Source organism: Heterocephalus glaber, unplaced genomic scaffold, assembly GCF_053883595.1.
Source record: "Heterocephalus glaber isolate CG9 unplaced genomic scaffold, H.glaber_assembly_v1.0 deba00001429, whole genome shotgun sequence".
Lineage (NCBI taxonomy): Eukaryota > Metazoa > Chordata > Mammalia > Rodentia > Bathyergidae > Heterocephalus > Heterocephalus glaber.
This window is the reverse complement of record NW_028258294.1, coordinates 27,828,920-27,842,832: the sequence shown is the minus strand read 5'-3', so window position 1 is coordinate 27,842,832 and position 13,913 is coordinate 27,828,920. Positions and strand designations below refer to the sequence as shown.

Below are 13,913 nucleotides of genomic sequence, written 5' to 3'. Positions count from 1 at the left end.
GTTTGAGGCCAGCCTGGGGTACATAGTGAGGTCAAGGCCAGCATGAATTGCAGAACAAGATCCTGTCTCAAAATAAATAAATAAATAAACAAAAAAGGGTAAATGAAAATGCGACATATCCTAACAGACATACTGTATGTCATTCTCAAAATATGAAAACAATCTAAACTTTAGTTTTAGTTTTCTTTCAAAGTCATCTTAAATTCCTTGGTATTTTCCTGCCTTGGAGGTGATTTTCTCCTCTTTCTTTCTTCTTTCCTTTGCCCAGTTCACAAGACAGCGGTTCTGGTATAGCTTTTCAGTAACATGAAAATAAAGCTATAATGCAAACTCTGGCCTAAGAATAATCTCTAAGTTGACATATCCTTGATTCAATAAGTACAGTGTGGAACTGACAAACCCAATTATGCACATTTTTTGTCATACAATATCTTCCTCTGGGAAATTAATCCTAAGAATTGTAAAACTGTCATATTATCACTCATTGATTGGAGAGAATGGCAATCTTCTTCCTCACTGGAAAACTCAGTGCCTCAACCATTAAGAGCTGAAGAAATCTCACCTATAGTGGCCTTGTCAGTCTCTATCTCTGCCAATAAATCTCCTTCACTTAGCTTCTCTCCTACTTTTTTTTCCCATCTCTGAACTGTGCCCATGGTCATGGTAGGAGAGAGGGCAGGAAGAAGCACCTACAGAAACAAATATATATTACTGCATAGAAACTGGAAGAACTGGACACAAAAGTACTCAGGTAAGCTTACAGTTTCATAGAGTGACAGTGACTATGACAAGTGAAATGCCCATCACAGCAAAAGTGAAGTACCTCAATAGCTTCCCATCAATTAAATCCTTCAGATCTTAAGCTTTATATTTAAACTGTAACATATTCTGATATTCTTTCCAAAGTCAAAAACAACAGGCAGATGGGAAAGACTTCAGTTAGGAAAAAAAAAAAAAAAAAGACTTCAGTCAGAATTAATTCCTCAATATATACCTAAGCACAGAACATCTTTTCACCTTTTTCTAACACTTGGGTTAAGATCTAAATTTGTCATTTTCACAGAATGATCTTGGTCCAGATCACTCTTAAAATTTTGCTGTGCTCTATATTTAGCATCTATTTATCTTTTCATCCACAGGAAACCACATTTATTCCAAAACTTCCTAAATATAAACTAGAATTAAGAACTATCTTTGGTGCAGTTAGTAACAATATACTGTATTCCTGAAAACTGCAAAGAGAATAGGTTAAGTGTTCTCACTACAAAAGTAAGGAAATGGTATGTTAATTCAATTTACCCATTCCACAATGTATACATACTTCAAAACAACACTGTAATGATGAGTTTATAGAATTTTTATGTACTCAAATTAATTAAGGATTAAAATGCAAAAAATAACTTTTTTGGTGCTAGAAATTGAACCCAGGGTTTCATCACATGAAGCAGTACTCTACCAATGAGCTACACTCTCAGGCCCCCCAAAATTGTTCTTATAACAGTCATTTCTGCTGGGGATTTAGCTCAGTGGTTTCACTGCCTGCTGCGCAAGTGCAAGGACCCAAGTTCGATCCCTGGTACCAAAAAAAACAAAACAAAACAAGAAAGACTCTGTCTCAGGAAGAAAAAAAAAAATGGAAATAGTCATTTCTACTTCAACAAAATGGAAAGATCAGATTGGCTGATACAAATTTTAAATTGCTTTCCTATTTATACAGTTTATGTGTCCACTGAATTTGGATGGTTTTTCACTTACAGACTTCATCTGCTGCCTACATAGTCTTTTATATCTAATTAGCAATAGCTTTATCCTGAAGGAAAAATAATTTTAATCAAAAATATCTCCAGAAGGGGGAAAAAAAGCAAAATAAGACAGAAAGTTCTTTTAAAATGCTTTTCTCAGCTGGGCATGGAAGTGCACACCTGTAATCCCAGCACTCTGGGACACGGAAGCAGGGGGATCACAAGTTTAAGCCCAACCTGGGCAACTTTGTGACTTAGCAAGATCCCATCTCAAAATAAAAATAAACAAGGGGTTGGGGATGTAGCTCAGTGCAAAGGTCCTGAATTCAATCCTAGTACTGAAGAAAAAAAGTTTTCCTTGTTCAGAATTTGCAATCTTCATCTGCTTAAGAGTTAGTGGGGCTAGTGATCTCTATACAATATCCTGAAGGATACTTAAGGCACAACCCTAACATCTGCACACAAAGCCGTAAGAGGTTCTTACTTAATATGACATAATTTGCTGAACAAGATGAAATAACTGTGTGACTTGAACACCAAGGAGAATTTCATTGTAACTGATTACTAACATAAATGTTACTAACAGACTGTGAGAGAAACATTACTGCCAAAGAAAATGATTGTACAAAAATTTTCCTACAATGCCAAGTTATGGAAAGTTCAGGTCTTAACCCTTTAGAAAAAGTTTGACTAGGTTTTTATCTACTTCCAACATCAAAAACACATAAACACATATAACTCTAATATCTAACAAACTTTTATTTTCTAGAAACTAACCTAATAGAATCAACAAAGATTACATTTCAGTCTTCAGCTTTGTTACAATGTTATTTTATATGTCTAGTCCAGACTTACTCTTTATTGTCAGTTTTCTCATTTATAAATACTACTCTTAGAGTATTTTACCCACTTTTGGTAAAGAGACCACAATATGTTAAAGAAAAACACTAACTGAAGAATTTCGTTGAACAGATAGCTCATGAGATCTACTATAAACTATTTGCACAGGGAGTAGTTATAAGTAAAAATCATCCTCAAAATCTACAATGTAATATTCTTGAGTGAGAAACATCAAGCATCCCTTCTATTCAATACTGAGGCTGAGAAAGGTTAAAGAAATTATCCAATCTCATATACCTAAAAATAACAACTAAGAATAAAAGTTGTCAATTTTCATGGTTGAACATATATCCTAAATGACAAGAGCTAGCCACATTCAATGGCAGTTTCCAGGATATGAAAGCTAGGTATGAAAAATACACAAACAACTAATCAACTAGATCTGTGGTGGTGAACTTAGGGCACATGTGTTACTGTATTTTGCTTTTAAAATAAAAGATGCCAATGTATGAGTTTTGTGTTTTTTTAAGACTTAAAACCTCAGTATTCAGGTTTAACTGCAGTGTTAACACTTCATGATAAGTGGGTTTTGGGTTGCAGTTTGGACACTTAGTCTGTAAAAGGTTCACCATCACTGAACTAAATCAAACACTCAGAAACTAAGCCTCACCTGCATGTGAGTAGGATATGAGCTACCAGGAGCCTGAGCAGAAGAAGGTGCAGGTGGTGAAGAAGCAGTAGCAGCAGCGGGGGCGGCAGTTGGTGCTGGGGCTGTTTGTGGGGTGGGTGCTGCAGTAGAATCCAATGTATAGTTTTTAAAAGCCTCAATATCCTCAAGCCTAAAAAAGGAAAGAATCCACAAATGTAAAGGTATTTAAAAAGCAGATTCAGTTATCACAGATGTCTCCAAAAGTCCTAACTTCTAATTTCTCAAAAAAAAAAAATTTTTTTTAGAGACAGAGTTTCACCATGTAGTTCAGGCTGGACTTTGAACTCACTACGTAGCCCATGCTCACCTCAAACTTGCAGTGATCCTCCTGTCTCAGCCTCCCAAATGCTGGGATTTCAGGTGTGCGCGGCTCTCAATTCTTTATTAAAATACTCTGATAACCACTGAACTTCCACAAATAACAAAGATTCTACTTACTTTCCAACTGTGATACAAATGATGGCTCCAACTGGAACATCTCTGGTACCTTCAGCAACAAGTATCTTTGCCATATAACACTCCTCTAGGCTCTCAAATCCAACTGTGGCTTTATCAGTTTCAACCTTTTAACACAAAGTAGTAGTGTAGGTTTGCGTTGCCAGTATGCAGTTTACTAGCATGTGCCTAACAATCATACAGCTCATAACTATGTGAAGATAAAAACACTACCACAGATTTGAAAGGAGTTATTAAAAAAAAAAATCTTGGGTAAAAAGCTGTTTGGCCAACTTATCTAACAAATCATCTCTAATATCAAACTGTGAAAACATCTGTTTAAACAAAGAGAATAACTAGCCAATTAGAAAGTCCCATCTGCCAAAAAAAAAAAAAAAAAAGTCCCGTCTGTTCAGCAAAGCCAGCCCTTAGAACACATCTCCACAAGTTAAAACTCACCTCTGCAATTAGATCACCCTCACTGATTTTTTCCCCTTCTTTTTTTTCCCAACGGGCTATGGTGCCTGCCTGCATTGTGGGGGAAAGAGAAGGTAACGGTACCTGGAAGACAAAAGGGAAAAGCATTAAATTTATTTAAAAGGTCTACTTAACTCAGCCTGGTTTAAAGTTTCATTCAATTCAATACGATGCCGTTTACTGAGTTCCCTTACACACCAGGCACCGGGGATACAAAGGGAGCTGCTGCCCAGCAGTTCAGGATTTCCAGTGGCATACTTCCTTCTCCACAGTGCCGTGAGTTTGACAAAATACGAACCTCAGCAGGCGTTCTGCACACACCCCAGGTTGGAGCTCTTCTTTCAATGGAATAGATAGCGAAAGGAAAGGAAGCTCACGAACTGCAGCAAAGCTAGGCACTGGACAGGGGCGATGAGAGATACTGGAAGGAGTTGGAAGATCACTGAGACCTCTGAAGGCGAATTCCCAAGGCCAAGTCCGCCCTGAAGGACAACCGAATCCCGGGGTGGAGGGCTCACCTTCTGATGCGGAGGCAGACTGTAACAGCGGCGGCCGGGCGATCCCCAAAGCTGCAGCAGTAAGCGGTTCCGTGGAGGGGCACCAGAGCTGGGGCTCCAGCCACAAAGAGCCCGGACCCGGCCATAGCTTGGGGTGGTCGTGCTTTTGGAACGAGCCGGGGCGCGGTTGGGCCGCAGGCTCACACACGGACCTCCGGGTCCCTCTCGAAAGGCCATCCACCGAGCTCTGAGTCCTGCCCCCGGGGCTGCACGCTGGCCCCGTAGCGCACAGACCCGCCACATAGTGCCACTGAGTCCCACTCCCCTAAACCTCCACCGTCTCCGGGGTGACCTCTCCAAGACCAGCGCGGCTCTGCCGTCAGCCGCTCCGCGCAGCCGCACTTTGTCGTAAAACCGGCGCCAAGGACTCACGCCACCTCCCCGTGGTCAAGGAGCGCTTGGCTTCTAGGCTCTGCCTCGGCCGAGAGTCAGGTCACAGAAGCACAGAAGCGGCCCCGAAGCGGATTGGGCCCGCTGCTAGAAGCCCTGAGGGAAGGGGCGTTCCAGCGCAGCTGGCGCAGACGCCAAGTTTGGGAGATGTGAGGCAGGGAGTTGGGTGGAGGATGGTCCTTGAAGAGGCATCCTGCAGGTTAGGATGGCGCCTAAGAGTCGTGAGAGACGTAGCCGAAAGGCAGGGACCTAAAACAGAGGAGAGAGCCGGGCTAATAGATATTATGGTCTGAAGTTGCGCCGAAGGGAGTGGCCTTGTTTTGAGAAAAAGCTTGGAAATAAGCCCAAAGACAAACCGACCGGACAACGGGAGCCTTCGGCCTAGGGGCGCCTTCGGCCAAGGGGGCGGCGCCCCAGAAAAAGAAGCAAGGAACTGCCAGCGGGTGATCGGAGGGTTCCGGTAAAGGGCGCTGCAGATCTGAAAGTAACCGGGTTTGGTTTCCTGCGCGAACTGTCCTAGGATACAAAGATTCGTTTCAAGTGTGCAGCTCCACCGGGAAGGGGAGTAACAGGTTTTCCATTCAGATAATGTGAAGGGCAGCCAAAAGGAAGGTACATCCCCACATTCAGATGTACTGTAGCAGGAGTAAGTGTATTCTGTGTATTAAGATACACATTTCCAAAACGGTTTGCTCCTCCCTCGTTCTCCTAGAATAATCCCTTTAAACAGCCATTTTTTGAAAGATACAGTACTGTCACGAGAAATGTACTGTTACGCTACTTTTTATTTGACCATCAGGGTGCACTTTAACACAAACTAGGGTGGTTAGATGTCACTAGGTCACATAATCTTATGAAACCACCATCTTATATTCGGTAGGTCATTATCAGAACATCATAGTTGGGGGCCATGACCATTTTTTTTTTTTTTTTTAATGTGAGACAGTTTCTTGCAATGTAGTTGGGGGTGGTTTTAAACTATGTATCCCAGGCTGGCCTGGAACTCCTAGCAATTCTGCTGCCCCAGCCTCCGGAGTGCTGAGATACAGGTGTGCACCACCATGCCCGGCTGTTCATGACTGTATGTCTGTACCAAAACTGAACAATAAGCCAGTGGAGGCAGGAAATCACGTTGCACTATTTTTCGATGTCTCTGGAGTTTAGTACAAATAGTAACAGAATACATGTCTTTTGAATTAATCAACAAAAATTTATACAATGTGTCCAGTACACTTCTGTACGGTTATCATCTTAGAAAATATTATTTCTGAGCTGAAGGTGACATTGGATTAGGAAGTATATGCTGCTTTTACACAATCAAGTATCCAGTGTACAGATGGCCAGAGCACCAAGAACAGAAGAAAAAGAAGAGGAGGAGAACCTAACATTTGAAAACATTCACCCTTGCTAATAATTAACTTGGAAAATTAAAACAGCCAGGAGATACTACCAAGTTCATACCTAATTAAATTGGAAATGTTCAAGCAGGCAACACTAACAATAATAACAATTATAACAATTACTAACAATAGTAGACAGTATAATCAAGAAATATAAAATTTACAGATTAAATGAAAAAAGCAATTAAATTAAAGAGAAGCAATTCTGTAGAACTTTACATGAGTAACAATTGGAAGAAGCAATGAAATGTGCTTAGTAAAAGGGCTTACACTAACTTTCATAAGTGATTATAAAAATATTTTAACTATTTTGAATTGACTAAAATCTTTTTTTTAATCCTAATACAGTCATTTATTTGGGTACTGGTTGTTCTTGACTAAAATCTTAACACAGTATTTCCACTGCATTTGAATTCAACAGCTGCATCTCAATTAGCTTTTGTTAGAAATTTTGAGGTGATCTGCATCTGCAGTTTTGCTGTTCACTTGGGTGGGCTTAAACCTTGTTTGGGACTTTTCAAAGAATAGAGAGTTTGCGTTTTGAATGTATTTTTTTCTTTTTCTTTTGGTATGGGAGGATTGAACTTGGGACCTTGTGCTTTTGAATGTATTTTTGACTTAGGTGTAACTACATTATAAGGCACAGCCCAAATAGACCAAGGGTGGCAAGCTGACCCTGGAGACAGGCTAGAATTCTTAGGTCTGTGAAATAGGTCCTGAGAGAACAAATTATGAAGTCTCTCCTAAATATATTGGATAAAGGAAGTAAAGGAAAAGCAGGATTTAAGACTTGAAAGTTTAAAGTAGAAGGATGATATCACTGATGTAAGGTTGGTAGATGCAAAGAGAAATTAGCTGGTAGTGAAAGATTTTGAGTTTTGTGCATATTTTTTTGTGTGTATGCATATTTAACATAATGGTGGAATAGCCTAATTAATAGTTGAAAATATGTAATCAGGAGCCAAATGAATGTACTTAGGGATAGATTTGGAGATATATCTAGATATAGATATAGATATATCACTTAAATTGAAGCCTACATGAATTTTGGAAAGGCAACTTTCAAATTTTCAAAAAATTGATTTGGGAATTCTGATTCTTTTAAATACTCATTTCTGGCCTAGAGTGATGGCCCATGCCTGAGTCTCAGCTATTTGGGAGGCTGAAGCACCAGAATCATTTGAGGCCACCAATTCAAAGACCAGCCTGAGCAGTGTAGTGAGACTTCATCTCATAAATAAATAAATACACACTGTGGTTGCTGGGCATAGCTTAGTGGTACAACTCTGTTCAGCATGCGTAGAGCCTCAGTTCACAGCAAAACACCCGCACACACACGTGCACATGCACGTACTTCTGTGAGAGTCTCTTAATGTTTGCATTTACAAATTAGAGACTTGTCATACAGTTTACACTCTCAGGTTCTTGTTTGCACATTTGTATGTAATTTCAAAAGAAGAGCAATATTTGTTAATCCCCATTGCTAGTAATAACCTATTTTGTGCTTACATTAGAAATACCAATAGTAAAACATCTGTAGCAATAAAGCAACCCATATCTCCATTCTCCAGACAATAAGTAAACATGATACCTAGGAGATCACTTAAGGAAATTTACCTTCACTAAATGTAAATGGCTTTATTGGTTAATTTCAGTCAATAAACAAAACGATTAATGGGATTTAGTTTGCAGACTCCCTTTTATTCATAATTTGTGTGGTTTTTTTAAATTCACAAATCTGGTACAGGCAGTTAAAACTGGTTATCACTTTGATAATCAGAAGCTTCTGGTATAACAGTCTTCATGAAAACATACTGTAAAACAAGAATACACAGTAATCTCTTTGAAAGCAATGGTTGCAAATATCCATGTTTCTAAGAAAATATAACTTTACATATATATGTATTTTAAACAAGCTATACCTCTTACATAAATTCAGACAATAGGAGTGTGCAATCATAATATTTTATGGGAAAAATAATTTTAATTATGATCTAAATGCTTTTAAGTAATTAGAGTCCTCTTAGATTAGATGTAGAACATAAAGACATTTCCCCCTAATTTACAACAGATCAAAAAGAGATGAAAAAATGGTAAGTAGGACTGCCATTACCAAGTGTATTTTTCTTTTTTGGGGGGGAACCAGGGATCGAACTCCAGACCTTGCACTTGTGAGACAGGCGGTGGAACCGCTGAGCTTAATCCCCAGCCCATTACCAAGTGTATTTAACCAAAATCTTTAGGTACAAATTGGAATTGTGTCCCAATCCCACATAATTTAGAGAAATGAGCAAGAACAGTCTAAAGTTAAGAAATTAAGCTCTCAACTAAACAAATATTTTGAGAAAGTCATTTGCTTTAACATGGTTTAGAGATTATTTTATGAACCCTAAATCTTCTAGTTCTCTAGATTTCTAAAGGGAAAAAAACTTCAAAAGTACCAGGGTGGAATATCTCACTTGAGTTCCTCTAAGGGATAATAGTATGAATAAATCTCAAGGCCTTTGAGACTGCAGCCAACTAGGAGACTTTTCACAACAATCAATGCCCACTCCTGCTGAGAAGGTTCCTTTTACTTCTGGAATGAAGATCACCAACACAATTTACACAAGAGTTACTTAAGTGACATCATCTAGTAAGGATGATTGGTACCCTTACCTAATCTCATGATAGTACATGAGATTAATGAGGTAACGGGAAAAATTTATCCCATGTTCTCTTCTGAATTCAACTTCTTATGGAGGCACTATGGTGACTCCTTTTCCAAAAGAGTGAGAAAAAACACAAGGAAGAGGACTCTGAAATTTTTATTTGATTTAATATTCTCTGGAAAGTTAAATTTTACCTAATGGTAAGACTGTTCACTGAAAGAAAACTGATGAGTAACTGATTTAAGAGACAGTCAAGAAAAATTTTATGGAAATAACAAATTTTGGCCTGATAACCCTCATGCTGTTGTATAGCAAAACACTAAAATTCATGCAACAGAGAAACTGGTGATATAAAGAATTTTTTCTCCAGATTTCTTGGGAAAAAAGAAAAACCCAAAATTCATTGTTTTCTATTTGCTTTCATAATGTATTATTCTTGCTTATGGCTGACTTTCCCACGTTTTCCCAGCTGTTCTGATGATAAATTATTCTTCAATAGAAGACCAAGTAAACTTACACAAAAGAAATCAGATGTCTTTTGAACTTCTTCAGTCTTCTTGAAGAGCAATCAACTGGATTACATAAAACTACTCCCACAACTAAAATAGGTAGAATTGGACAGAAATTAGTTGTCATTAGTATACTTGTAATAAAATAAAACTTGTTCCGAAACCACAAGAGTTGGTAAGAGACTGTATAAAACATACTGGGTTCTCTAGAAAATGGACACAGTATAGAGAATGTTGAGAGTATATAGAACTCACACTTGAGTTATAAAAATAGACATGGTTCTCAGACAAAAAGCAAATGAGTATAAAATAATTCTCCAAACATTAAGTATTTTTAAAAGACATGTCCATATAAAACAATAAGATGTTATCTCAGTTCCAAAGAGTAGTCTGTTCAGTGTCTGAAGAGAGAGGAGATGAACTGAAGACATAGGTCAAGAACATAAAACTGATCTGTCCTCTCTTCTGTTTGGCAGTGTACGCTGGTGGTCACAGACTGCTTTTGGACCAAAAAAAAAAAAAAAATATATATATATATATATATATATATACACACACACATATACATATATATATATATGTGTATATAAAATGGCTGATTAGTTGGTAGTGCTGGGTGGATGAATGAGAAAACCCAGGTTATTAAGTAGTCTCTAGAAGTTGAACACTTTTAGCTTCTACACTTGACGGTGTTCCACATGAGAAATGATTCTAGGTTTCTTTCCCCTCAATCAACCCTGCCATTCACAACTCATGCTCCATGCCCCATGGTTTCTAGGGTTTTTTGTTTTGTTTTGTTTTTGTTACCAGGGATTGAACTCGGGATCTTGTGCTTGCAAGGCAGGCGGCAGAACCACTGAGCTAAATCCCCAGCCCCCCATGGTTTCAATTGTGCCCTAAAACATCAGCCTAGACTAAATATGTAATAGAAAGTAACTCTAATCTTAAAATGAGAAGCAGACCAGTAATTCATGCTCAGTACTCATAAATCACAATGAAACACTGAAACTAATGGTCTGTCTCCTTTTAACTGCAAAGGAGATACCATGAGTTAAAGTCATGAGACAAAGTCAAGAAGATATGGGTAGCAGCACCTTTCCATACCCGCCTGGATTTTTAAGGAATATTTCACTCCTAATTCCTTTCAAACACAAAGGTCATCAGTTCGAAGAAAAATAAATGGCTCTAATGTTAAAGAGTCCCAGAGAAAACTAGTAGTATATGAAATATACTTTATGTGGGCCAAAGGACAAGCTGCAGAATCAAGACCAGAAGAAGTGGCCCAAGGTCTTATGGTTTTAGCACAGTACAGCACAATATGGGCAGCCCTTTTTCCATCCAATCAACAATTCAGCATCATCCATGTCCAGTTCAAACGATCATTGAACAGTAGCTTTCATCTTTGGTACCACCTCATGAGTTATTCTTAGTTTCCAGTATCTGCAAAGAAGCAGAAAAGTTGGTACCTTTGCCTTGTCTGTGAGTCCAAATGCTGGGACTCTGATTGGTGCAAACATTGAGGCCAATTAAATTAATACTGTAACACACAGGAGTGATGCATCCAATTCCCAGGTTCCAGATAATAGCAGCCATGCCCCCACAGGAGCGGGATCATTCATCCCCATTGGTTAAGGCCTTCGGTTTGTTGTCCTCAGAGTGGAACAAAACACCTTTCCTGTGGCAAGGAATTCCAGATGAACCCATGGTCTACATTTGGATAAGGATTTTAAGTACCAGATATGCCAGGCACAGAATCAGGACTGGCCTGTGACCTTCACACTTGGAGAAGCTCTGATACTGGTAGCACAATTTAGAAACTTCTTAGTGCACTCTGGTTTTAGTCCCCTTTCCTGAGTGAAGCAGCCAGAGAATAATTAGATTTCAATCCTCAGGGTTAATTCTCTCCATGATCTTCTTCCACCCAGGCTACAATTTTTCCTTCCCATCCAGGGATGGCATCATCATCATGGAAAACCTGGGTGAACAAAGAAACAAAGCCACAGTGAAGAATGAGAGATAAACATAGGGAGTTTCACTAAACAACTACTGCTGACAAAAATAAGGCCTCACACATTAAGGACAAGAAAGTGTTGAAAAAACCCTTGGGTTACAATCTATGTCCCTTCGGTTTTGTCCCTAAAGTTCCAAATAGTATTTTATATATTTCTTAGTCCAACATTTATAAAATAAGGGTTTTTTAAAAATCCCTAACACTGCTTTGCTTATGAAGATTTTTAATTAAAAAATTATGAATCACAGAGTATTTTGGGTTTCTTAGGAGAAAGCAGTAGTATACACATTTTAAAAATGAGAAAGGTGCTAGGGCTGGGGATTTAGCTCAGTAGCACCGTGCCTGCCTGGCAAGTGCAAGGAAAGGGGAAATTTCTGGTTCCTGGTACTGTAAAGAAAGGGTTGGAAAGAAGACCTATCTCTCAAATGCAATTCTTTTAATTCACTCATTCATTTCCTACATCACTAATATGACAGGGTCATTAAAACATTAGTTTTTCTAACTTTTTCCACTCTATAGCCATAATGAAGGCACATACAATCAGAACCCATAACTCTCTTCCAAAATTTTTTTAAAAATCTGTTATCTGGCAAATGGATTAAAAGAGAAGCATAGGCCAAGAAAATACACAAGGAGTTGGAAATAAGCATAGATGACTATCCAGAAGTTCTCTGTTTTCATTATGAGAGACTGCCACCACACCACATAATACACAGTTCCAGATGTTTATGCTTGTTTTGCTCTATGTAGGTTTTCTAGGACTTGGCTCTTCTAAGTTTATTTTATTGTCTTAGGTTTTTTATTTTCCCTAACAAAACTATTTCCTGGTTAAAATATAAATTCTACCCAATTTCTTAGTAAAAATAATTAAGTCCTAGAATTGAGGAAGCTCTCAACATCTTGGGCCACTTTGACCTTTTTAGTCTAATTAGAGCATAGTCAGAGACTCCAGCAAACTCCTCAGACCTGACTAGGGAACTCAGGTACTTCCAGATACTAGTCCTTGAATCGGAGACTTTGGGGTTTAGGAATAAAGGACAATACTACCCAGGCTCCCAATGGGTCCTGTACCTCCTCTTTGACAGTGCCAAACTCAGGATCCAGCGCTTTGAAGTGATATCGATGATTCCCTTCCCGATCAATAGCTGCTTTAAAATCCTTCAATGTCACCTCCCCCAACCTGCCACGAAAAGAGAGATTACCAAAATAGACTTTCAATCAACAGGTCAGAAAAATAGGGTGTTAACTTTAAACCCAGGCCCTGCCAAAGTCAACAGACAGAAATAGCATGACATTATTAAATCAATGACCCTGATAATGAAGATAAAACTAAAATTGCAAAGGTTGGAAAACCAGTCACCACTAGGAAATGAAAATTATGCTACATATTGGGTGATCTAAGAATTTAAAATTTATTGTTTCAGCAGGAGCCAAATCACTTCTCTTTTTCTCTGGAAATACTGTATGAGGTTTCTGAAATCAAGTTTGTTGAACAATCATAAATAATGTGCAATCTCTCTTGATTTCCTTCTTCACTAAATAGTACAGTTCTCTCAGGCAGGTATCATTTTTACCTCCCATCTTTTTTTTTTTGGACCGGGGATCGAACTGGGGTCCTTGGGCTTGCAAGGCAGGCATCAGTGCCTGGCCCTTTATCTCCCATCTTTAAGAAGCTGTCTAACCCAGACCAAATAAGTAGACATAGGATAAGGAAATCCTATAAATTCTCTCAGTAGCTGATTCCAGAGTTTAAACAACTTTATTTCAAAACCATTTCCCTTAGAAGAAATTACATTAACAATCTGGGGAAAAGTTTTCAAACATAAATTCTCAGTAGGGATCATTTGCAGTCATCAAACAGTAACAAAGATCAATTAGTAAAAAGCCTGGGAGTTCAAGCTGTAATTCATGGCCATCAGCAGGACCTGTAACACTTAAAAAACTATTTTTCCAAACTTGGAGCATATTTCCATAGTTATGAGAAACACTATTATTGCTTCCATACTTAGCTGTTTCTGTATTTAGATCATTTATAATGTCACTGGTTAGTGGTAAAGCTGGAACTAGAATCTCATATCTCCTGGGCTTTTTGTACTACATATACTCCTTTTCAAAGATTTCTCAGCTGCTCATTTGGGCAGGAACTAATGTCCTGCCTTCCTTTCCTTATTGCAAAGAAATAATGATCCCAG

The 13,913-nt window shown here is 38.5% G+C and overlaps 2 protein-coding genes across 9 annotated transcripts in view; both read right to left on the bottom strand.

Moving 5' to 3' along the window:
- Nucleotides 1-5,106, bottom strand: part of Dlat (dihydrolipoamide S-acetyltransferase) — a 35,009-nt gene extending 29,903 nt beyond the window's left edge. The window contains exons 1-5 of the mRNA XM_004856566.4: nucleotides 4,722-5,106; nucleotides 4,186-4,287; nucleotides 3,730-3,854; nucleotides 3,253-3,421; nucleotides 563-689 (exon numbers count right to left, since the gene is read on the bottom strand). Coding sequence (XP_004856623.1) covers nucleotides 563-689; nucleotides 3,253-3,421; nucleotides 3,730-3,854; nucleotides 4,186-4,287; nucleotides 4,722-5,003 — 805 coding nt within the window. The 5' untranslated portion in view covers nucleotides 5,004-5,106. The remainder of the gene's footprint in view (nucleotides 1-562; nucleotides 690-3,252; nucleotides 3,422-3,729; nucleotides 3,855-4,185; nucleotides 4,288-4,721) is intronic.
- Nucleotides 5,107-8,230: 3,124 nt separating this feature from the next.
- Dixdc1 (DIX domain containing 1) overlaps nucleotides 8,231-13,913 on the bottom strand; it is an 84,970-nt gene continuing 79,287 nt past the window's right edge. For all 8 annotated transcript variants that reach the window (XM_013076635.3, XM_013076632.3, XM_021237683.2 and 5 more), the window contains 2 exons: nucleotides 12,793-12,901; nucleotides 8,231-11,685 (listed from right to left, as the gene is read on the bottom strand). In XM_013076635.3, coding sequence (XP_012932089.1) covers nucleotides 11,605-11,685; nucleotides 12,793-12,901 — 190 coding nt within the window. In that variant the 3' untranslated portion in view covers nucleotides 8,231-11,604. The remainder of the gene's footprint in view (nucleotides 11,686-12,792; nucleotides 12,902-13,913) is intronic.